At 40.6% G+C, this 26286-nt stretch overlaps 2 protein-coding genes across 2 annotated transcripts; one reads left to right on the forward strand and one right to left on the reverse strand.

Moving 5' to 3' along the window:
* Positions 1 to 598: 598 nt before the first annotated feature.
* LOC111267943 (activating signal cointegrator 1 complex subunit 2) lies at positions 599 to 3608 on the forward strand. The gene has a single exon (XM_022846563.2). It carries the CDS (start codon positions 723 to 725, stop codon positions 2895 to 2897), a length of 2175 nt encoding a protein of 724 aa, XP_022702298.1. The 5' UTR covers positions 599 to 722; the 3' UTR covers positions 2898 to 3608.
* A 471-nt stretch (positions 3609 to 4079) lies between these two features.
* On the reverse strand, positions 4080 to 19778 carry LOC111267944 (uncharacterized). Its single transcript, XM_022846564.2, has 4 exons — positions 19015 to 19778; positions 6391 to 6510; positions 5753 to 5891; positions 4080 to 4874 (listed from the first exon to the last, which is right to left on the reverse strand). Exons 1-4 carry the CDS (start codon positions 19312 to 19314, stop codon positions 4690 to 4692), a joined length of 744 nt encoding a protein of 247 aa, XP_022702299.1. The 5' UTR covers positions 19315 to 19778; the 3' UTR covers positions 4080 to 4689.
* Between the last annotated feature and the right edge of the window lie 6508 nt (positions 19779 to 26286).

Raw genomic sequence — 26286 nt, forward strand, 5'->3', positions numbered from 1 at the left:
TTGTTCGAACAGCGAATGACTCAAAATGCCTTCACTTAATTCAGTGTTAATTTCTATGTGCTTCCCTATGAAGTTTTTTAATACTAACTTAATTTTTAACGTGCGTTAATTAAACGATAAAAAAGCCAATGTGGCCAGACATGTACAACTGTAGCTTGTGAAATAGCATTTTGTTGGCAATGAATTCTCAATAACTATTGGTCGTAAAATTGCCATATCCTTTCATTTCTGTTTAACGAGTTTTGCCGCTTTTCGAGGCTTTTAAAAAATGTTTTGAATTTTATGTATAATAATGCCGATAAGAGTTGTTTTAGACAGCTGGTTCCCACCACAAAACGAAGCATGCAAACAAACAAAACGAATATCTACAGCATCGCTTGTGTTTTTGAGTTTAGTAGACAGACAAGTTATCACTGCACCGGGACGGTGCACTCTTACGCTTAATTGTCATTGAAAAGCATATTTCACGCACAACCACAGTTCAATTGCCTGCATAGTGGCACCAGTTTCAATATTTCGAGTCCATGTCAATGCTTCCATTCATAAAGCAAAACCTAGAACTCCTATGTTTATTCGCTTGTGTCGAATTAGCTGACAGCATATCATTGGCGTGAAATAAACAAGATGATGTGTGAATGACACAATTGTAGGAGTCGTGAGTAACGAGAGTAGCAGAGCTCGAACGTATGGTTTAGTGTCAAACGAACTAAAACCTAAGGTGAATGTGTAGCGCAGAGATGCCGGGCAATGGAACTCGTAATCAGGATGTTGAGGGACCACCAACAGACACAATTTTAATAAAAGTACCGGCACACGATGGTGTACTAACACCATTGCTCAATAGGTACAACTTGAAATCGGATACGTTGTTCTGGCTGTATACGCCGCCGGTATTGATTTTTTCACCGGAGCATATTCTCGCTATAACCGGAGGCGACACATCATGTGTGGCGTTGTACGAAAGCAGTATAATGAGGTGGTGCACTTGCGCACAGTACCTTATAAACGACTTTCATTTTGTACTTGGTATGGAGTATCACAAATTCTGGTCGACGGTCCTGTTCGACGATAATTTCAGTATAGCACTTGAGAGCGTTCTACGACAATCTCCCAGGTGGTTTGATGCTAATTATCTCGTTACGCCACTTATGCAGTCACTTCAGAATGAGCTGCATGAGGTCGTTATAAAAATCATCATGCGGATGTCAATATGGAGGGAGTCGAAGACGGAACACTTAACCCCAGCCACATTCGCCGATTATCTATATGACTCAGTGTACGACATTGCTCGTGTTGTCGATATTTGTGTCCTATATGGCTATACAGAAAAAAGTTCAGTTAACCCCCTTATTAAGAAGATGCTAACCAACGTATTCAAGAGGCAGCCTAAGCTGACACTTGAAGTCGATATTTTCGTTGGTGCCATACAAAAAATCTTGTCAGATTTGCGAGGCATATGTGAAAATGAGGATCCCGATGTTTCGCGTGGTGAACTATTGCTGCATATGGGGGGAACCTCGCTAAATTCAACACCTTTTGAATTTTTGGACGACAAGGAGATTTTCGATATGTGTCAGCGTACGCTGGAACCATCTGCAACTGTTTTACATTTCATGAGACATACGCCTGATGAAATCCTTGATTCTCTGGAGGACGTGGTGATTGCAATTCCTCAGTTCTTTGATGTGGTATATACGTCGATTGATAGAGAATTAGAGCGGCGAAAAGGAACATTGCCTACTGGCCTAGCCGATCAAGCCATGGAAATGTTCCGCGCAGGACAATCTTGCGCACTTGACGTGTTCCGGCATTTCGTTAAAGTCAAATGTATTGATCCTACTGCGACAAATAGCCTACCAAATACAGAAGCAGCCCTCAAAGCAGTGGAAAAATATTACACTTTATTAATGCAAGCCGTGGAGCAGGCTAGTTTTATTATTTCCTATAACTCGATGTATCCTTTGCAAGAAGACATCGATACATTTCGAAAGAGTTCGTTAACGGCAGGCTTAGTGGATGAATCCCAGTTTAAATATTTGCTCAATGCTCTCCATATGGCTGTAACAGAAATAGGGCTAGAGCAGGACGTTTTTGGTGAAAGTGTGATGCTGGAGGGAGCGGTTGGTGGAAGCATGATGTCTGAAGTTAAAAAAATTCTAGCTGTCATACCTGATCTGCGGCATGAGTTTGTCGAAAAGTGCCTTGAGTTCTATGATTGGAATGTTAATGAGGTAATTAGTGCTTTGATCGACAACAACGTTCATCCAGAGCTCGAAAAGTATCGTCATGCACCCGCTAAATCCGTCGAGGAATCGCCTAAAGCCGAGGATGGAGCAGAGGTACACATTGGCAAAAAAAATCAATTAGCTTGCCTCTTTACAGAGGACTTTTTAGCGAAACGTAATGTCCAGAACATAATAATGCAATACAGTGATGTGGACGTTGAAGTCAACACGAAAATGTACGATGACGAATATGATGATACATACGACTCAGTCGATGTCGGAATCCCTGAGAAAGACTTTAGAGAAAGTGATCGACCCTTTGAAGTGCCTCGTATTTTGCGGAAGGGCGACGAGCGCAGAAAAGCCGAATGGGAAATTGGGAAAAACCAAGAAGAGAACGACGATAGTGATGATAATGAGGATGACGATGCTACGAGGAAGCGTCAGATAGCATTCTGTGAAAATCCGGAAGACGTACGAGCTAGGCGGGAACAAAGATATCAGGCAAACCTTGCAAGAAGGGGTAAAGCGCCTCCACCGAAACGAGACGTTGTTGGAGTAGCTAAAGGCCAAGGCCAAAGCAGAGAAGTATTGCGAAACCGACAGCTTAAGGAAAAACATAAAGGAGGCAATCGTGCAGTGCAATCGGAGAGAAAGAGAAGAGAATTCTAAGTATTTAAATTTAACCGCTATCGCCCACCAAAGGTGTGCATTTGCTACGACACACAGCTGCGATACGTGATGTATTATGAGGAAACGGAAAACGCTTACTGGCAAAGCGACAAATACGCGAACGCGACAGATGAATACGACTGACGGAATGAGTGTTATTGATTGTAAATCACATTTATTTTTGAAGTAGAGCTTGCACGTTGAATCAATATAGTGATGTAAAAAAGCTTTAAGGAAACATTACTGTTCTCACTAAAAATTCCGTTTTTTTCTTGGAGTCAGTATATTTTAATAAAAAGGTAGCTTCGTTTACAATTGAAAGGTTTTATAATAGAATTGATTATAAAACTGTAGGAACCCCAAGAGCAGCTATCATATGCTAAAAAGTCTAATAAATAAACATACATTAAGCAGATAACCACTAGAAATAATGATATCAGTTACAGGATATTCATGTTTCATAATTTTGTATCGCTTCATAGAGGCCACTAGGTTCACAAATGGGTTTTCGTTCATACAGATACGAACTACAAAATATACTGAACTTCATTGAAACATGCTTTGGCAACTATGGCATCTGAAAAAGTACGTACTGCCGCACATTTTCAGGGAGATTTGTATACTAGTAGAACGCTTTTCTTTCATAAATAGTGAAATGGCATCTATAATTATTTTTAATGATTCAATAAAAGTCTACTCTATTTTTTTCTAGTTGATTCTGCTTGTTTACGCGCCTTAATTGAAGAGTTGATTATTAATAATAACCAGTAATAACAAGAAAAATATAACTAGCTAAACAACGCATACAGGTAAATGCTCTGCTGTTTTTCCGTCGCAAATTTGAAACGAAACTCATCAAGAGCACTAATAACTCCCATGCATTGGTGCGTATCATAAAGCTATTCATAGAAATAGTATGTATGTGTTCACGCTATTTCTGTATACTACTATCTGTCATGGTTAAGTTCGGACACCATTCCGTCTATCATATTGCTATCGTATGCTATTACATGGACGTGGAATGCTTCATCAAAATGCCCCAGGCATCGTAAGTGTATCAGATATATTATGATTTTATTGTAATATTTCCAAATTACAGACCCTTCTACCGTTGCGTCTGAAGGAAAACTCAGCAGTAATCAGTATGGAATATTTTACATAAAGAAGAACTCCTAATAAATCTCACTTTTTTTTCCTTACTTTATTATTGCACAAATTGAAGCGTGGTTAGCATATTCTATGATTATATGCAATAAAGTGTGTCCGATGTATTATTGTATACTGCTAAGAAATAATTGCACAATATTTATAATAGACACTGAGATATCCGAGAAGCAACTGAGCATAGTAAGAAACAACTGTACAGCGAAGGTATGATTAGTTGACAGTTTCAGATAGCGCACAGGTCCTATTCAAACACTGCACAGTGACTTTCAGGATCCTCTTCAGTGACCTTCTAGTATATTCTGCAGTCACTTCACAAACAGTATGGAAAACATTTTTGAAAAACCCATATACAAACGCGCCTGCAATGCATGAGTTCAGCAATGATGTGTCGTTAATAGATACTCGATGTCGTGCCGTCTGTTTGGAGCGGAAGCCTCAATCAATTGTTAGCACTTGCTATTGCATTTTATGTAGAACGCCAACTGTCTTCACTGTACGCTGCTTAGACCGCTGGGGGAACAAGGCGTTCCTCTAGTACGCACTCTCAGAAACCGCTAAAGTTGGGTCACAAGATCGCGTGATGACATAGCATATATTTACTTAATTTTTCCTACCAATTTGTGATTCACGGTTCATGTTGGTTGTTGTTCGGTGTTTGATGTTCATCGCATTGACTCAGAGGCAGCTTTGAGGGCCGCCAGGTCCGAGCATACATAACGTTATTTGAATTGGGTCCAAAGCGCCGCTTTGTCGAGTGCCATGATAACGAATGCGATACAACCACTCCCACGCATTCTCCGCTCTGTAACCCTATTAAAACGACAAACCACAGAAAAATTCAAAGGCAAAAGATACCCTATTCGACTTTCCTCTAATGCTAAATCCACGCTGTTTTACGTGAACTAATCAAATAAGTACTTCGATTTTTACGTCAATTACTGCCGTGAAGTATTGCTTTAGACAGCTAGCCTTCCAGCATAAAGTATTTTTACACCTGGTTTCAAACCGAGACCATCCGCTCTACAAAGTGTTAACACACATCTTCGCGGTGACGGAGTGCTTAATTAACTGATATATTTGTTATGTTAAAGCATTTCATATTACTGAATTTATATTACCATTTTTAAGCTAGCGGGATAGCAACACATTTTGGAATTCATTTCAGGATATCGCACATAATAGCAGTCAAGATCAGGACCATTGAAACTTAAACATAGGCTCTGTGACCTGCACGGTTAGTGATTTACGTTTAGGGTAGCTATATCTTCGCTTTCAGCCCTAAAACATGTAAATTCTTTACGAAAATAACTTGGTTATCAAGTGCAAACAATCTAGTCTACTGGAGGTAATTAGAATGAGGTTCGTCGGCAATCGTTTTAGAAAATGACCTACCTATTCAGCAAATTTATTTCTGTAAATATTCTTACTTTCAGCGCAACGTAACCTTTTTATGCGTATTTTTCCTTATTTAACTTATGTTAAAGCATCTACATTCTATTTAGTTATTTAGAAATAATAATAATTATTATTTGTATTATGCCCTATGATCGATATCATAGTCAATACTCATTCCAATTTCTTCTGCCGCACATTATTATATAAAGTACAACGAAGAGGGCAGGCGTAGTCCATTGGTAAATACGTTTAATAACTTGCACTTATTTTTTTATTGATTGAGGAAATCTTACATTTTTTGCTGTGTACAATGACTTTCTTTTGGGTCAAAGCCCTTTGCTGATGGGCACGACTTTCGCTGGGATTACGACCCGTGGTCAGAAGTTCCGTCAGGAATGAGATGTATCCGATCGCAAGTCGGAGAGTGTCCACCTGCGTTCAAATTTAAGCGCACTGAGAACCTATATTTTTAAATTTGTAAACTGGACGGCAAAAGTAACTCGGCCGTAGGGGGAAACTAAAATATATGTTATTGATTGGGGAAAAAGTAAAACTGAAAAGAAATAAAAGAGCAGAAGACATCTGAGTTATGGTAAAACCATAGGTTATTTGTCGTGATTATCATAGCATATTGTTGCAAAATTAGTTTGCTGGAAAAGAGTTCAGATAGATGTAGAAAGTAATGCCTAACAAAATTCACTATTAAATACTAATGACGTACTAGGTGCAGTAGGTACTGAACGTGGAAAAGGAATATTTCTCTTGTCATTCTTAAGACACATAGTCTGCACTAAGGCAAGCGCGACTTCACAATGCGAGCATCGTGATCAACGGGAGGTCAAATTAGGTGGCACAGAAGGCTTCGGATTCAATTCATTCATAAAATCGTTCACATTTATAAGGCGGAAAATTATATTCGAGGCATGCTAACCTTGGATAGCTTTTTTTCATAAGGTAACGTAGGTATATGTCCTCGGAGTCCTTCGAAGGCGTCGTTGATCGACTGCATCCGCCGGCGTTCGCGCATGTTTGCTGCTACCCGTTGGTGGGCCTGCAACATGCAAAAAAAAAACGTACGAAGATGGACGTCAGATAAACCTTAGTCCTTATGTCATCTGTTTAGATCTTCAGATCTCCTCAGTGTCCACGAATTCTGAAATAACAATTCCTTATTGCACCGATGCACATTATGGCTTGCAAATATTACATGAGAGAGGTTTTAGAACCCATTACAAAAATGTTCGGCCGATGACTATCAGTAATGTATAAATTCGCGAAGGCGATTCCAGTTTTACGTTATCTAGGAATTATTGATTTCCTTGAATTTACATAAGAACGCTTCGCTTTATACTAAAAAACTTGAAAGAAGCTATCATGATCATTAACAGTGACTAATTTTTAGGTGTCATTATTTTTAATTTGATCCGTGAGAACAAAGACCGTATAAAAAACTGCAATTGTACATAATGGTAGTTGTACCAATATTCTTATAAATTATAGTATGACTTTGTTTAGCTAAGTAAATTTTTTGTTGTTGTAAAAATCAAAGCAACGTTTAGTGAGCTTTTAATAATCTTAACTGCAATTGTCTTTCATAAATAAAAAAAGAACTTAAACATGACATTATCGATATCAGGTGGGGTCGTGCAAAAGTAATCACCATTGTTACCGTATTGATATATGTACGTCAAAAGAAAGTTAAGTATTGTAAATAATTGGCTAAATAGTTTCTGATGAATTATTACATACCCAGATAGCCCTTAAATGTATACTGTTGCAGACCATATATATCCACATCATTCGCCATTTTATGGTGTGGAACTATCGTGCAAAAACGTGTAAGCTTTGCATAAGGATTTTTTATATTTATCAGTTATTTATGAACAACAAATTAGATTTTGCTAAAACACACCAGAGAGATTTTTATCAGATAGGTCACTTATACTTCGAGCCATTAAGGCCGATAAATATAGAAAATTCTTCTCACGAGGTTTACGCATCTTTGCAAATTAATTCCATACCATAAAATGGTGAGTGATGTGCATATATATGGTCTGCAACAGTATACATTTCAGGGGCCGTCTGGACATGTAATAATTCACCGGAAGCTATTTATCCAATTGTTTACAATATGCTCCTCCCAGCTGCCCACTTCAGCCGCCATGTTCAGTTGCCCTCATACACTCTCTTTCCTTTCCAGATTATTCGTGTTATAGATCCGCTTCGTAGCCACTTGTCTTCTACTACTATGCTCTGCCATTAAGCGTTAAACAAGCAAGCAGATTTGTGGATTTATCTGTCATGTTGTAGAGAAAGTACACATGTAGTACTTCGCTTTTGTGTGAGGCAGCGCCTATCCAGGTGGCGCCCGTTGATTGTTCATTGCCCCTAGGACACAATACCCTCATGTTGCATCCCTTCACGTTGCGGAATGCTAAGCGAGAAGCGGTTGGGCGAAGTTCCCTTTCTCGTTACGAAGTTGTAGAATACGAGGGCACGCCAAGAGGCAGGCGCGATTTCATGCAGAGCCAACTCCTAGATACTTCCCCATCGGTTCTCCCAAACGATAATCCTGCCTGCCCTCCTCTCCATCTTGCTTCAAATTTCCTACACAGGTGCAGTGTACTCTGGGAGCCCCTGCACCTGGCCACCCACTACTTGCCACATCTGCGGGTTGTGCCAGCTACCTAGTATCTATACCATCATACAGCGGTCCATAGAATTCTACTTACCCTTAGCTCCACGACATTTGTTCGTCTACCGCGGCGAGCATGAACTGTCTGGGCTGTTTACTATGTCGTTGTCTCGATCGTCTAGGAAGCATAGCCTCATAGAGTATGGAATCACAAATTCCACCATAGGCTTAACTTTGCATGTTCTGTACTGGGCTTTCTACATTGCTGGCTGAATAACTGTTGTTGTGTCAGGTAGTTCTAGAGATCGGTGGCGGCAAGGGCTTGTGGCACGTTAGATCTCAAACTGAATCGAGTCATATTAAAGATAGTCAAGCTGCAGTTGTACAGAGGTCAAGATGGTGTGAAAACGGTTTTTCTGTTCAGTCGCATTCTTCTATGGGCTTTTTATGGTTTCTGTTCTCACGAATATGCGACTGTATTTGTCACGTTACCTTGAAATGTGTTCGGTCCTTAAGCTGGAAACTTAACTGTGCCTGCACTTCTTTGTTTCGCAAACTGTCCTTCTTTTGGAATTTTATCAGGTGTTACGACAATCACTATTGTTGGCTACATACTATATGCAACAGATTGCAATAGATCAAATACTGTCATATGAATTTATAAATAAATACACGTCTACGTTTGCATAAGACAACCATTTATTTGCCTACGCAGACTAAATGGCTAGAAAGCCTTCGGTACCGCCGACAAATGACAAACCTGACCTAAGCGCTTCATTTGCTGGCAGTGATATGGTTGAAGTTGCGAAACAGGGGCTCGCGAACGGTTGGGTGATTGGAGTCGTTCTCGATTAAGCTAACGGCAAAGAGGCCAGAGCAATGGATAGAGGTCGTAGGGCAGGCGCATAGACATTTGCAAAGACTTGCTCGTTCGATTTCAATATGGGTGCGAGGGACACGTGGGCAAGCTCTAACGAGAAGCTTGCGAACGCCTTGTCTCGAAGAAGGCCAAGGCAAGGCGTTAGTGCGATTATATGCCGGAAAGATCTGCGCTTGCTGGAGGAAGCATCCCGAGTGGTTTGTACTAACAGATTGAACCACTTTGACGCAACGTTTGACGCAATCACTACAAACCTCTGCGACTTCTAGCTCGTGGCGGCCCGGTGGACAAAGTAATTATGACCTACACTTCTGCAGGTAGCCGAGGCCTTGGTACCTTTTTCAGTGTCCAAGGGCACAGAAAACTGTTCATCGTTTCCTTTTTTTTTCTGGACAGAGATGTTGGGAGTGAAGCATTTATGTACGTGCGCAACTGCGGAGTGTGCTAGCTTGCGAAGACAAGTCACGATACAGCTCTTTCTGTAGCGACAACAAAGGTGAGCATGGATTCGTTACACGAGACTGTCAAAACATCGGTTGGCGGTTAAGGCTTTTATAGAAGCTAGCAGCTGTTTATTGTTTACATTTTCGACTGTAGTGCTCAGTGGCTATTACCAGCCCCGCGTAGCATTAGCATGTACGCCGTGGGGCTGCACAATTTACAGCGGCCAAAAATATTCCGTCTTGCAACGTCTCTCGACTGGACATTTGTGCGCCGCTACAACGTTCCCCCTGGCACCTCCGCACTTCGATCCATTGTCGAAGTACGTCTTCTGCGGAAGCTTTTACACTTTGCTAAAGCTACGCTGCTAAAGCTTTAACGCCGTTACTGGTACTAACGACTCTCTTAAAGGCTTGCCTTGTGCGCCGATTCGACCGACGGCTTTCGTCGCCGGACAGATGGCCAGTTTCCAGATTTTGCGGTTATTCTTACAAGTCGGTAGAGCGCGCGTGTTTATGAAGGACTAGGCCAATGGTTGGGAACTGACGATGTATAGGCTAACGCTTCGAAACCCTAACTGCGTAGAAGTTAACGGCTTCGATAGAATAGCCGGTGCAGTAGTAAATACTTAATAAGCTTATCACGCCTTAGAACCTCTACGCTGTATCACAATCATCTTCGTGAGTATCACCATCAGCGGTTCCGCGGCCAGCCACAAAGAATTTTTCCGCGATTCTACCACTTCACTTACAGCTATGGGAACGTTATAGACTCGCCTATATCAGCTGCTGGCGAACATATATAACAGTAACAAGCTTTAATAAGGACTTTTCAGAGATAGCACAACTATTAGACATCTATGTATGCTAGGAAATTCAACACCGTAACAATTGTACCAATGTGCGATATGGCTATCAATGAAACCACTTACGATTTAGCTATAGCAGAAGTGGAAGAAAAAGCTAATTTGGATGCAGGTGCACCTGTATCCCACCAATCGGCTAAGAAGTGCACCCCAAACTGTGAATGGCTCTTGAAAATCTCAAAAGGGGGTACCCGACAGTGTCCCCGCAAGTGCTCCCGTCAATGGACAGAACATTAAAATAGGTCAATTTTGCATCGATTGATACCATCAGTGGCCTTTCTATAATGATTAACAAAATGTAATAGCATATTCGCGAAAATAATAATTGCTAGATAGAAGTAGTTTACAAAACATACCTTATTAATAAAGGACATGGCCAATTGAACATTTAGGATGTAAGAACAACTGATTAGTCAAAAACAGACCTTAAACCAAATTTTTTTTCGTTCGTCCCATTTACCGAATGATACCCAGAAGATATAAGCTAGCTTACATTGCACACAAAAAGCATTAACTCGTTTTTTACTTAAAAATGATATTCGTAGTCCTAATTTTCTTTTAAATCTTTCTCTTTAAATTAAATAAAATTAAATGATAAGTTTGGTTATGAAGTCCTAAATACATTAGCAGTAAATAGGTGGCTCTTATCATATCGCTGGGAAAGATTAGTTATCAGCTTGTTTAGTTGAAGATAGTTGGCAAATAGACGTTGAAATAATGGCCATGCTGTGAGCACTGTGTGCCGCTCCTTTGTATCCTATAACCTCGCCTGCAACGGTTCAAAACCTCTGCGATAGAATATGATTATTTATCAATTTGCAAAGTATATTTATGCGCTGATGCTTAAATGAATCATAAGTAAAGAGTTAATACTATGTCATCGATATACAAACATAATTTAAGCAAATGTTTTAATCTTAAGGTAGCGCTGTTAAGTATTGCTTCAGATGGCCGGCACGAAAATATGTGTGTCAAGCTTATCTTCCACCCGGAAGAAAAATGATCGATCTATAACGTTACTTGCAAACGACATGTATCGTTACCTTCATCGATTAATTGAATACAAATCGAGTGTTGAATGAAGACATGTATCGCTTAAGAAATTAAAACTTCTAAACTATGCTATTTTCCAACAACTCATTTTGTATGAGTTATAAATAGTTTCAACTAGGACCTATTTTCAATTGCGATTATTTCTTCCAAGAAATAATACTCGAATAGCGGCTTCTTACGCCTTTTCAGGAACTTATTTCCTTTCTAGAGTAGTTGAAATTATCGCTTTTAGATTGTTCGTGAAGATTGACCGGATTTGAACAGTCATAGGCTTGTAACCACATCGGTCTCATACATCCTGCTTGATTTCCGTATAGCAACAGCTATTGTACTCTGACTAGTTTTCTAGTTAGTCTTCCGTCATTTACCAAGCCTTTCAATTCATCACCAGAGGGCCGAAATTTCTGTAACAGTGAAACCCAGCTTTACTACTATGCATCTTTCTGGACTTACTTATGGGCTCATGTATGTGAAAATCGAATCATAATGATAATAACTTTGCAAACTTCCATTAAGCAATTACCACTTGTCTATTGATGAAGAATTATCTATTCATTTATCTGTGTATGCTACAAGCTTATCATTAGAGCTAGTTCTTACTGTTCTTCGCGAGCAATTGTGATGTGTATCGGATTCGCTTGATGGGTATCAATTAAATATGTGTACATACGTTTGATGTACACTGAATATGATTAGGGTTCTGTAAACGCATTTGACAGACAGAATTTTTGAGAACCCTGGTCATATGTCTTCCACTTTCACTGATGTAAAAAGACCAACGGATACGGAATGCACGAGAAAACATGCTTTGTATTTAGTAACGGTACGAGCTGCTTGTTGACTATTACGTAGTTCACCTATTCCCTGAGAAAATTTTCTTTACAGCTTATCTATGCAAAGACCGTATTGCCTCCAAGGCTTGTTTAATCACGATGAACGATTAGTCGATAAATATGGTAGCTATCATTATATTATGGCCAGATTTCCCAGGGAGCATCAGTGTAACTGGCAACGTAACGCTTGAAAAATTTCGTGCCAGCTTCTAGTATCCACATTCGTATTTAATCAGTGGCGTTCTCCAGCGGTTTCTCGCTCCGTTGTGCGGTAGGCTCTTAAGAACGATAATACGAATCTTGAATCCAAGTCTCGAGTTAATTGTTAGAAGCAAGCGATGCACCGCTATATCACCCCCTACTGGTCCTCCCAATTCGGCCCTTGTTTCTCATGAGTGGATGTCTATTGTCCTGTATATCCATCGTGTAGATGGCAAAGTGCTGTCCAATTTCCCTTCGTCAGTAGCTGCTTCTCGCCATCCGTCTGTCGATGGACTGTGCCAACGATAGGAAAGCATCACTCGCAGAACTGAAGTAGCGATCGGGATACAAGAGTGACAGCATCCCACCTTAGAAGTAGCAACTACGAAGATCTGGGCTCGAGCTATACCTTCAGTAGTTATATAAACGGTGGACTAGAGCGCGGGAAGGGATGCATTCTGAGCGGTGTCGAGACTAATGTCGGTACTAGGATAATAGTCGATTCTGCTAGCGGAGAGCGGCACTGGGGAGTAGGATACGCTCCCACTTCGGCTCCCGTCTCTGACCATCTTGAAGGCTCGATGATGATGCGCTAGCGGACTTCGACCATCACGATGACGACGACGACAACGACAACAACGGCAACATCAACAGCTCCGCTTCGTACCCGGCAGTTCGAACTCGCGGTAGTACAACTGAACTGAGGAATTTATTCGTAGCAGAGAATCCGTTTCAGGTCGGAAAGAAGGCGGATGAAAATATAGATACATCCATAGACACTAAGCCGCTATAGAACAAAGAGGAAAGAGCTCGTGGTATCGAGAGGTGACTACCCCACAAAAAGCACACAATACACGCAGAGCTAAAGAAAGAGCTAAATAACGGGCTAGAACCGCCGACTAAAATAGACAATCGTAAGTGTGCACGCAACCATATACATAGGTGAAAGAAAAACTGCGCATGTATGTATATATAAATATATAGGGAAAACATTGCTCAGGTAGAGGGGTTCAACTATACATGGATTCTCTCCGAGTGGTGTTTGTATGTTGATTTATCTGCTGTATGTATGCTATTAATTGAGTGACCGACGGCAGCCATGATGGTCGTGGCGATCGTACGACTGCAGGTCCACGCGATGATGATGATGATCATGTTGTGAATTAAGAACGCCGATCACATAGGAGTTAAGTACTCGCAGAGTAATTCCTAGCGAACGGTGAGGGCTAAAGCTGCGGCGATTAGAATGGAATGAGACGGTAGCAAAGAAGAGGTGATGAAGGTGAAATCGGGCGACGATAATAATGGCCGTAACAGCAGCAGCAGCAACAACAGTAGTAGTACTTGTAATTGTGTATTGCGCGTGAAGACCGGTGCAAGCTTGAACATCGTCTCCGCCATGGGACTGAGCAGTCCTCCTTTGAACGAACAGTGAGAGTCAGCTGGACTGGCAGAACAGGAACGAGATCGACGCGAAATAAAGGTTGCAGTGCTGCCGGCTGACAAGTACGAATCACGTAGAAACCATAATATGACCACTCTCGTTGAATGTATAATTGTTTCGGCTATGCCTCGTCGACTGCATCTATTAATCCTCTAGTCTTCACAAGTTATTAGGCCTGCATATACGTCTATATAAAGAATCATGACAGATTGGAACGTGGGAAACAAAATCTCGAAACGAATATTGTTCAACTAATTAATTTATTCATATAAAACACAATTAATCGTGAACTCTTTCAGGTGATGGAGAGAAACTTTTCGGGTTATTTCCTTCGACTAATTTCCTCACGTGAATTTACACCGTACAGATAAATGTGTCCTGAATAGTGAACTTTATGAAAGATTTTTACTGCTGCGTTTCTACGGTATAATTTGTTCTGGTGTGTGCACAAGGATCAATAACGGCTTTTAGGACATACCATATTTTTTGTACCACAGGCTTTTTGACGGAGCCTTTTTTCTGTCATTGGTAACGTCAGCGGAAGTTCTTAACATTAAAAGACTTGGATAACAATTTAACAGTCCTTAGAAAAGCCTTGTTCGACGTTTCATTTTCTTACATCAAATCAAGTGTTTCGTTTCTATACGACTTTATGGGGATGAGTTTCAGCCACGAGCGCTTTGCATCCGCGAAATGCTCGCAGTATTTGAAAATTTACGTAGCTATAAAGTTCAGTTAGCAAAAGTTGCGAGATCTTTTTTGTAGCCCGACTTTGAACGAGACCGAATGAGAAAGAGAAATTTGAAATGCATATATATTTTCTTTGAATAATCCTTTCATGACAGTAAGCCTAATTATCGAGGTGATAATCCGTGGTGTACTCTCCTTGCGTTACACGTTAAAGACACATATATTTTGCTGGATTTACTGGTATTTGGGTGTTGCATCTTGTTGAGATCCTATTTGATTGATACGTATATATCGTGGGTCTCTGGCCCTGTCTTTTCAATAAAAGCTATTTTTATCGCCCTTTTCCCCCACTGAATAAGCTTCCAAGCGTATGAATTTGAATTGATAGCCCTCACGGGGCTTGCTCGTTTCAATTTTAAGATAGGATTGTTTGGCTCTTCCAGGGTGATAGATGTACGTTCAACTCTATTCACCCTCTTAAACTCATTAACATCTCCGTGTGAATACTGAGCCGTGATATCAATACGGAATGCTTGCAATGTTATTGTGTAAACCCATGTATATGTAAATTGTAAACAGTTTATCCATATAAAATAAATACAGTGCCTTTTAGTAACTTCATTTAGAAGAAAGCCCATATTGGTAACTTGCGCTTATAACAATGTAAACGGCAGAGCGGCGCATCGATAGGAACTTTGCTATGTCCTGGCTGTAATTTTATTGAAAAAAAACTGTTAAGAACGGGGAATCCTTCATATCGTATTCTACAGTGTCTTTAATAAACTCTTTCCCTGTGTTACGAGGAGGATCCAGATCATGGCTAAAGCAAGAGCAGGGCTGGTATAATAAAGCAGTTTTTCATGAGTGGCGAGCTTGAATTTAGGCGTCTGCACAAACGATGTTTACAGCTATCTTTCTTATCTAAGGAAAAATCTCCACAACGGGGAATTCGCGCGCAAGCCATAAATTCGTTCATGTGCGAACTTCCTAAAACGGAGAAAATGTGAAAGACGCTAAAAGCGATAAAATATTCTGAAGGTCGCTAAAGGTGCATGATTATGGTAGCATACAGGTCACACAAGGGCATCAAACAATTCTAAGGCGATACATCAACTGATGGGCAAGGGTGGGATTCGTATGCGAGTTAGAGTTTTGCCGACGTGTGAACCTCTAAAACTGGGAAAAGGGAAAAGAACGTCAAAACGATAGAGTAACTTAAAGGTAACTAACGGTGCAAGTACGGATAACTTAGAAGATATGAAGTTGTGCGCGAAAAATTATGCGCACGATTTGAAGCATGATATCGGTAAAAGCCTGATGACCATGCGAGAGTTGACCCTTAGAAAGGGAGAAATTCAACCTATGCGAAGCCGGAGGGACATGCATGCACAACGCGTGAAAACTACGAGAAGGCTAAACGCGCGCATTTTCTGGTGCCTTCCGCTGCAGCGTCCTAAGTGGCTCAAGAACTAGAAGCTATAAGGCATTCCCGGCCGAGAGTCGGTTCCGGGAAACCTTTGTGTAATCATAAGCATTAAAAAAAAAACTTATTCTCAGGTAGTCCTAATAATCTTGCCTGCTTTGCTTGCTGTTCTGCATTTCCTCTACTATATCTATTTCAGCAGGTACTCGTTCTTTACTGTGCATATGTGCAATGATGCTCGAACACTATTCTAAACTAGGGCCTTTTTCGAGAAGCGTGATATACCGACTGTCCATAGAACAAAATAATAGAGGTACATGAGCTACATTGCAATGTGCTAGCTGCCGCCTAACACCAGAACCAAAGATTATTATTATTTGTAAGTCACATGGTTGATCACTATGTTGCATGTTCCTGAGTAAAACTTTAGTTTTCTAAAAGCTTGTAAATGATGACCGGTTAAGTTAACTTCGAAAATCAACGCTTAGTGGTCAAATTCTTCATAGGAAATCGGTAAAAGCATTAAGCAAGGAGGCCTTAAGCGAGAACACTGTACGGGTATGCTGCAAACGTTTCAACAACAAAGATTAGAGTTTTGAAAGAAGATTTCGAAAGCTCGAGGACAAGCACGCATTGTCTAAACCGAAAGGGCTTTTCACAAAAACAGAAATTGAATTGGAAGGGCTGTTTTCGGTCAAAATTGGCAATTCGCATGTAACCTATTGTGGAAAAACAATCCAGACACAGAACAAGCGGAAACTGAGTGAAAATGGGTCCCCCATGAATTAAGAGAAGGCCAGTTGGAAATGCGTGTGGTGTATTTGGGGAACTAAATTTGACAAAAAACCCGCCTGGAGCATACGGCTATCGTAGCATGACCATGCGAAAAATAGCGTCGTCCTGGAACAAAAATTGAGTTCAATGGAAGTGTTGAGTAGGTTTGGACTTAAGGTGATTGTAGCATTTGTAATAATCATTAGACGCATCTGGTACACAAAGGACTCATGGGTCGTTACCATGGCAATTGAAAGCACGCTGTCTCTGTCACTCGATAACAATGTCAGATTTCATCGTCATGGCTGGATTACTACGGTAACACTCCCTGGATTGTGTAAAAAAAATATCCAACATTGGCTTTAATTCGCTTACGTCCGATTTAAGTTCGTGTAATTACGAGGCTTTCCATTCCTCAACAAGGTGACTCGTCAGCGAGCATATGCCTTCATCGATTTACTTCGAGAAGCTATAGACAGGGAAAATACATTTCGAAGCTCGACAGACTCGCTTGCAACAGCCTAATACTATTGCCAGTTGAACGTGGATATGAATACATATATTTTGATCTGGTTCGGCGGTTGAAAATCAAGTGAAAGTTGAAAAAAAATATCGAAGTTTTATATTTGATGATACTTGTAAAAATCTGCTTCGACGAATACAGACTTTAGCTAACCGATACTTCACGCTTCAATTTATGCTTTAATAAAACGTACGCGGAATACTTGCGTAATTGTGTAAGTTCTACTTAGCACCAATAGGGGTTTGAGGTTCGGAAAAGATGCGTCTTGCACATTTGCCAGATAAAACGAGAGAACTACAAGGTGACAGAAACGTCATCTTGTAGCGCTCTCGATGTAGGGTTTCGATCTAGGTTGAAGCTCTGTTGCAGTTTTTGTGGATAGTAAGTCTGATTGTACATTTGAAGACATACCGCTTTTGATTGTGGTTATTGTCTATCGTTCTAATTCTCCTATAAAGTTTTACATGCTGAAAATAAGCTCAAAAGTTCAATTGATAATTTCAGATTAAGCTAACACGTTTAATCACGGACAAACGTTTTGAGCATTATTTCGTTAAAGACGCTTGTATTTGGCGTGCCAGACATATGTGACCTAATTATATTCAAAGATTTAATTTTGGCGAGGGTTAAGCTTATTATAAGCTTGATGCAGAACATCTCGTATATTAGTCACAGGTACCTTTTTCCTTGAACGGGTATTTAGTCAAATTTATTAAATAATACTTTTACATAAAACAAAAAAAAAAAAATCATACTGCGTGAAGCGCACTGCCACTAGTAAACTTTTCATTAAACCCCGTATATATATTTTTAGAAAGCACCGTTTTAAGCCACAAGGGGCATTATGATAAACGGATGAAACCCAGAATATGATACACCGCCTTCCTATCCACTATCTAGATAGTCAAATCATTTTGGAACGAAAATCATGGAATGGTTAATTGGCTACTTTAGTATTGGGTGTGGCTCATCCCTACCTCTGTGATACGAACTACTTTGAGATCCTAATTGTATTATGTCGGCTTCAGTTTTGACCATATCTCAAGTTAAAGCCCAATGTAATTTATTTCTCTCCTAATCGAAGCGTAGCTTAGACACGCAGTCATTCAAGACCCTTCGATATTTGCTCATAGAATTAGTTTTATTATAACCATTATTTTTTTAATATTTATTCTTCTTCATCGATCAATATAGCTATTTGACGCTAACAAAGGCCTACGGCTGTGGCTGCACTAGACTAGCTAGCTGGCAGGCCACGTCTGGGCCAAGCAGCTGTTAGGAATAGCGCTGCTGACACATTGCTCTAAAACACATTTCGTGCGAGACTTTTTCTGTTTTTTTCAAGCTGTTTTGTTTCTGCTTGCATTCACTAATTTGAAATACTGTTCCTTGTAAATTCCGCCTGTTATCCTTCAGGAGTCCAAGTGTTTCAGAATGCGCATACGTGAGTAAGAACGAGTGACCTAACTCTGATTCTGACCTTATTAACGCGCTTATTTTGAAGTTAGCAGTTAACGTACATGCTTTCAATACTATTATAAATAATCTAATGCGTTGTTATATTTTAATCTCTGTGACTGGCTAATTGCAGTGCCATGAGAAGGCTTGATGTACTGGGTCCTGTCTTACAACGTTTTCTGTGCAGGTCTAGTGTAAAAGATATAACGTATAATCATTCTGTTCACAGTATGGACGATACATCTCACCATTATTTGATAAACAATGTATGCAATCCTTCAAACATGATATACAAATAATATCAAATATTCCAGATCTGATATCCTATTGCTCACCTCGCTGACTTGGCCGCAATGTCCGTCTCCTGAACCGTTGCTAGGAGAGGAGCGTAGTTTGAACTTTCTCTTCTGTCGATCCTTAAAATCCTGAGTGTCCTCACCGCTTGATTCACAGTCTGAGAAGGACGAGCAGCTCATAAGCTGATCGTCCTTAATATCATTGCCGTCTTGGCCACCGTCTGTAACTTCCAGTCCGCAGCCGTTTACTTTCTGATCTCGGTTGCCACTCAAGATGCGGATACCTCCTAAACTTTCGATGTGCTGGAGGAAGCCCTTGGACAAATCACCGTCGTCCATGACACCTCTACGTTGCGTATCGAGTCTGCCACACTGTGTACCAGTGAAGGATCGGGCGTAAGAACAAAGCAGCTTCCAGATCGGTGTAAAAGGTCCTCCGCGGCGGCTTCTCAGAATATCCCGCAGGACGAAGATATTGAAGGCGCACTTTGCAGTAAATACTTTGTACAGCGTGTATCATAAACTGTTTAGAGTAGACTTTGAAAAAAAGTGGTCTTCCAAGGTAAGGCTAGACTAGCACGTATGCCGATACTCTAGAACGGACGGGTATTTTAAGTATAGTGCAATAGGCGGCTTCCCTCTAGGCAGATGTCCTCTTGTTTCTATTCCATGCTAGGTGTCCTGCATCCGCTTCAGTTGGGCGGTGCTTTGCTCTAGCTCCTCCCACTTCGATTCGCCGAGCGCTGCTTGGCTCTCGAGTCGGCCGGGCAACTGGCGCTGCTACCGGTGGTCCTATCACCACTAGCATCCCTGCACTGCTGCTTGGCATAGAAGGATAACACCGCAGGCACGACGCCTTCCCAGCATCCCCCCGTCCGTGCCTTGAACGTAGGGAAGCGTAAGGATGGCAAACCGCCACGTTGGAAAGTGGAGGCTGCAGAATTGCAGGCTTTGTTGCGTTCGTTACGAACTCAAGAGGAGGCTGCTGCTCCGATGATCACTGGACTGCTGAACGCACGGTGAGAACTTTGACAGATGGCGTGCACGGGCGATGCTTCCCACGGCACCACGTAGAAAGGAAGCTGCGCAGGCAGCTAGGCCTATTTGCCCGCATCATGTGGCGGCAATGGGGCGGGGAACGATGATGGCGGACACAAACCTACTTGTACACATACACCTACAGACAGGCAGACAAGGCCCTGGACCTAACCCTACGCTAGGGCCGACTCAGCCCCTGAAAAGAACGAACATGTTGCTTAGCAGATTGAGAGCGAAGATGACGCGAGGCTGCGCAATCAGGGGGTTTCTTGCTGTTAAAGAATCGATAGCAGTTGGCGAAAGACAATGAGCAAGACAACAAACAGTAAGCGAGCGAATCAGAGCGACAGGGCTATTCACGTTGAGCTGAATTTTTGTACAGCGTTTAAATCGAGTTACGAACAATGATATTAAAGAGGCTTCAGAAAAGGGCTTTCTGTCTAATGGAATTCATAGATGTTTTGTAAACACTTTTAGCTATATATGACCTTTAAACCTACCCGAATGAATCGCTGTCCTGTTGTTTGTCTAGCTAGTGAGCTTCACTTACGTCTTTTGAACAGCGTATACAGGGAAAAAAGCATATGGTATACAACTGAAGAAACATTGGCTTTTGTTGAAGAGGTAGCTGGGCTTACGGAGGAACTCTGACTTTTTTGTATTGTTAGGTTACATGTCCTGTCTATCTCGTATTTGGATTTATGCGCAAATACTTTCTCTTGAGTGAATGCAAAACCTTCTAGCCTTAATACTTGAATCGCTATTACTCCGCGCTTGTCATTGCTGATGCTTGCTTACCACATTTCGACAAGGGATCTAGTAAACTGGATATCAACTCGAAATGTCGGAACCGATAGGAAGCCGTCCTTGATGAATTTCCACCCTAACAGCCAATTCTACCTAAGTAACGGTTTTTAATTACATTGGGTTCTACTGGTGCCCTTTAATGCATGTCTTTGAAGTTCTCACCTAATGTTAACTACATACATTGGGGTAAATAAGCGTCGTTTTCCATAGATCCTAATTCAATGAGTGAACCAATGATCCACGTAAAGTTTTCTCCTAAAATCTTCATCGAAAAACTTGAACGTACATAAAGTTTCCGATCATTACTTTTTAGAATAATGTCTTTCCAGCCAGTTCCTCCGTTAATTCGGTTCGATCGTCGACTAGTATATAGTAGTTGTTGGGATTACGGCTATCGTAGGTGGAGTTTGTTGTTGTTCATGAGATATTATTGGGGGTTCATTGTTTTGAAGTGGTCAGGTTGAATTGGACTTTTTGTCGGAGATTTATTTGATTTTATGAGAAGTTTCAGAGTCTTACGATTTTATGAATATAGGCAGTACTTTATTTTTTCTGGGGTGATATGTCTTCCAATATCCATGTGACAATGGAGTCACCACTTCTAAACTTACTGGTTTAATGGTAGATTTCAGGGTCTAAATAGTAGTTCTGCGTGTGCCTCAAATATCATTCCATAATTCCAAATTTTTCCATTATTTTTCTCAAAATGGTCCACTATTGTCCTTCCACTTCGTTCGGCAGCTCCATTAAACTTGGCGCGGTCAGAAGGAAGATTTATAAATTATAGTTTTTTTTCTTTCAGAAGCGAGTTACCCGCCATTGTCCAAGACGAGCATTTTAAGATATTCGATTCGTGCAGCTGTCTGCCTTCAGTTATTATTTTTTTGACTTAAATCATTTTTAAAACGTATATTAAAATTAGTAGGTAGTAGCTTTGAAGTAGCGCGGTATGCTCAATACGTAGACGATCTTATGGCGATGCAAAACCTTCCATGAATGAGCTATTGCTTTTGGTGAGGTGTCGCGGTGCTTCACACAGGTTGAACGACTCTGAGTTGCTTTTTTGAGACCTCATCTGACGAGCTATCATTTTAGCTGTATTCAATTATCCTTTATGTGGCCCTTGTGTCCAAATTTTTTGGCTATGTAGATTTCATGGCCTTTAAAAGTAACTTCATAAATGCTAAAGCATTCCGTGGGTGGTGCTTTGAAGTACATTTGTAGTTTGCCATATTTCGGTAAAAGTTGAATAGAACTTGCGCATATTCATCCTCTTGAATTTCTGGTCCCACGTTTTCTCAAGCGATTGGTGTTGGTTCCCATCGATCTATGAAAACGATTTTTGTTCCCTGGTGATGCACGATATTAAATACGTCCATATTCGATACTATATGTGAATCGTGAGGGCGACAATATTTAACGTTGTGAGTGAGACGGGGGGTCAAGCCTAGAACTGTTCTACCGGAGGCAAAAATAAATAATGGTGGCTTGTTATTCGTAACTTATGTAAATTTTTTCTGTGCAGGTAGATTATACATCGACGAATGCCCTCTTTAGTAACCAAAGCTTCACGATCATACTACACGCATTGTTAGAGCGTCTTTTGCTTCATTTAATATTCTTAGTAAGTAGATAGCCTTAGGTCCTTCTGTTCGATCCGGATAACGGCGGGACAGGATGCCAAACGTATCATAAGGTGAAGCATCTGAACTACTGTTACCATTTTATTTGGGCCGTAAGATACCGAGTGCTTGATCCGCTTGCTTTTAATTTTTTCGAAAGATTTAATTCTTTCCTCGGTCCAGTCACATCATGTCTTTGGTTAGAGTAACTCATAACGCGATTCTGATACATCAGTTATCCGTCGAACGAAGGGGGAGTAGGACTGCAGAAGGTTTAAGAACAAACGTGGTCTATTAGCTTTCTCTGAATTTGGGGCTTTCACAGATGAGGCAGTTCTTCTCGAGCATTTTGTGATTCCGTTTGCTGATTATTTGAAACTACACATAGTTTTACTTCATATTGCATTGGTTTACACCATTATTTTCGTTAAACCATTCTAAACGGTGTACCGCTTCTTCTGACCAGCTGAGGTGTCTCTCCTCACTGTTGTCAACGGTAGTCAGCTCGTCCTAATAGCCGATAACTCCTAGAGTTCTCGATAGTATGTATGGTTTTCTGCCAAATAGAAACTTATTTAAAGAGTCTCATAGGTGTCCTTGTAAAACAAGAAAACAGTTTTATAGGTGTTTAGTACAGGATACTAGCGGCTTGCTTACTTTATGGGATAATGTATATGACGCTCCAAGCATTGATCCACTTCGATTATCAACTACTTCTATAATTCAACGAAGTGCGTGTATTAGTTTCTGCGCCGCAACCAACGTAGAGACCGACAGCGCCATTTGATCTTCCCCCCGGATGTGTCCAGTCGTTATATATTATAAGTTATAGTATTCCTTGATGAACTTTTTCTCGCAGTTCGTGTTGTGTTGACTTAGTCGAAATACGGTTTGCGGAAGTTCGCCGCGAAAGTATATCAATAGCTGAGGTATCTAATACGTTGTCGATCCTGAGCATTGCAATTTTCCTAAATTTTTCAATGGCAATTCTGGATATTAATGTTGAACGTCTCTATCTATATTCTTTCTATGTTTGACTTTCACGCTAACGTATGAGTGTAATATCAGTGGCTTGAAAGGCTGTGAATATAGGGAACTTTTTTAGAAAACTGTAGAGGGACATTGTTGATACTTTTGTTCGTATATCAACTTCTATTTTCATATTTTAGCTTTCAACCACAGTTGAGGGAGACAATGGAGCAGTGAACGCATGAGCAAAAAATTCAGCACCGGTTTGTTGAGTACCCAGTTAAAGAACCACGGGGTCCTTGTTGAGATCATTCGGAATTGTCTTCTAGTGTCTGTGTGATCCAGTTATAATGGTGAGCTTTTCCCTCAAGAGCAGTGACGAACCTTTGATTACCATGTGCTCTTTCTGGAAGACTGTTTTGTGTTTAATTCTGTCGAGTAATTTAATTGGAAGCACAGTTCTGTGGGTGTTATCAAGGAGAAGTTGAATGAAGATAAGTGGTGGTTCTTTAATATACATGTAACTGTAATTTACGCTAGCTGTTTGGACCTAAATGTGCTATAAATAGGTCGGCGTGATGCTCTACCGTGTATTGGAGCTTGGGATATATATGTAATTCTACGTCTCCCTATCTTTATCGAAAATTGTATGAGTAGTGTTTGCTTGTGCTAGTTGAATCTTGACACTCGTAGACGGATTCATCATAGATTTAAACTCCTGAAAAGTAATTGCCTTTCCTTGCCGTGTCCTTTCCAAATCCTTGCAGCCGATTAAGAACTCTGTGTACCTCTGTTATCCTGTTCAGACTAGGGTTAACTGTGATGTTTATTCATATAGATACTTTGAATAAGTGGTACTACCTACATTTTTCTTTAGAGCAAGCATTTTGATGTATTATAGAGGTTGAACTGTTATATCGGGAGTCATTTTTGGTTGACGTTCCTAGTAAACGGCAGGAGCACTGAAGCTATGAAGGTGAGACAAATCTACAAAACCAAGCATGTACAGTTACATAGTGTTCGCCTACGGTTGTGAATGGTTTGATGGGGGCCGGATAGTTGATACATTGTTAGGGCCGATTAGCTTATTCTTTGTATTTGTCACCGATATTACAAAAAGATCTATATTAATTAAGGACTAAGTTGAGTAACTGACTACTTCGATAACATCACCAACGAATTAGTCCTCTTCAGGGTGTGATTACTCTGTGGCAAATGAAGCCTAAGCTTCGCGCTTGTATTAAACATGTTCAGCGGTAAAAAATGAAATTGTAAGGCACATTAAAGAAAAAGTAAAAGGAGCACTTAGATACTATTAAAGATCACATATATTAGACTGGGCTAAAAATCCGGCTACTAGCTTACGTGAAACTGCCGAGCATGACCATTGAACGTCTACATTCTTCCGGCTTTCCTGAGGTCCTTCAACCAATAGATTTGAGGTGAGTTTTTCATTCATTCGGTACCATGTAAGCGACTGATTGGTCATGGGGGCATTGTGAGAATTGTCGTCATCTGCAGGTTCATAAGTCGGTATTCTGTATTTACATAAGTTTAGAAATTCCGCCTTTGTCATCAATTTCTATTGCCCGCCTACTCTGAAAAGGGTAGAAATCTACATGCGATTATTATTATTCTACTATGGATCTCATGGTTGAATGATGTTAATGAATCCTACAGATACGAAGATCTAGTGAAAAAACTAAATCTTCTCTTTTATAGGTTTGGGCGATGATAGTAGTATACATGCGGGCCTTTAACAGTTTTTCTCTTACAGAGAAAAACATTTTCTTTGATAGATATCAGCAATAAGATTATTCAGCAACCAGGATCCTCAGACATAATATTTGACACAATCTTTAGAATGGTACCTATTTTAAAAAATATAAACTTGTTAGCTGTCCACAGATAAAAGTGAGTTACGCATCTATGTCGACACAGAAATGCGTGTATATTTATGAGATGTACATAAAAAATTTCCTACTGTGCTTTCTGTATTTTATTACAGACGTTCTTCAGTATAAGATCATACGTTGACCATATATGCAGCTGCCTCTGAAAATATTCCCTTCTAAGACCGTACGAGGTGGTGGTGGCCGTTTGCTGCAGTTTTTGAGGTTTCGGATTCACGCTTGAGACTAGAATATATATGAATTTAAATATGCATTGTACTTCATAGGGCCTCTTGGAAAGATGCTTCACAATCATTGCCATCTAAGTATTATTACAGATGTTACCGAACATTTCTTTGTATAACATTTTCTTGTTTGTAAATAATAACCCTTCAAGGTTTGTTCTGCTCGAAGCGTTGAGAAAAGACTATGGCGCGCTGTTGCGGGGAATTTTACTTTCATAGTACATTTTGTTTCTTCATCACAGCGTGTTTCGCATCATTTCGGAACATGGATAAAAGGTCAGTGCGGTGCTATATATCCTAGATCATCGATCGATCTAACAGATTAGAAGTTATTTTCCAAAGTGGATGATTCCCCGCGTAGCGCAGATGTGCTTGACCCACTTCGATTGATAGACACTGACCTCGTATAGCCCTTAGCGCATCGTCGTAAGCGACTCGGATTCGGAGTAAGACTGATTCGTAGTTATTCTCCTAACCACAGTTCATCTGGTTGTTTAGGAGAAGCTCTCTAGAAATACGGCACGTGCAATGGAACGCGCATGCCTTAGCGTAGCTTCGTAAGGAGTCCTGAGCTGAGCGCTTCGATGCTTCAAATACGGATCTGTGAATGTGATATTGCAGACCTTAATTCCGCTAACAGCTAGAACTGGGATCATATGAGAGTCGTAACTCAACGTCTGTGATACCGAGTGTTCAGCTTAGAGTCGATGGAAGTTTTCTTTGTATTTTGTTGTATGA

Source organism: Varroa jacobsoni, unplaced genomic scaffold, assembly GCF_002532875.2.
Source record: "Varroa jacobsoni isolate VJ856 unplaced genomic scaffold, vjacob_1.0 scaffold_1244, whole genome shotgun sequence".
Lineage (NCBI taxonomy): Eukaryota > Metazoa > Arthropoda > Arachnida > Mesostigmata > Varroidae > Varroa > Varroa jacobsoni.

What these genes read in the sequence shown, in the direction of transcription:
- LOC111267943 (XM_022846563.2), top strand. Translation starts at nt 723, where the DNA reads ATGTGTAGCGCAGAGATGCCGGGCAATGGAACTCGTAATCAGGATGTT.
- LOC111267944 (XM_022846564.2), bottom strand. Translation starts at nt 19,314, where the DNA reads ATGGACGACGGTGATTTGTCCAAGGGCTTCCTCCAGCACATCGAAAGT. An exon ending in ATTGCGGCCAAGTCAGCGAG is followed by an intron (nt 6,511 to 19,014) that starts GTGAGCAATAGG and finishes TGCATGTTGCAG; the next exon opens with GCCCACCAACGGGTAGCAGC. An exon ending in ATGAAAAAAAGCTATCCAAG is followed by an intron (nt 5,892 to 6,390) that starts GTTAGCATGCCT and finishes ATTTGAACGCAG; the next exon opens with GTGGACACTCTCCGACTTGC.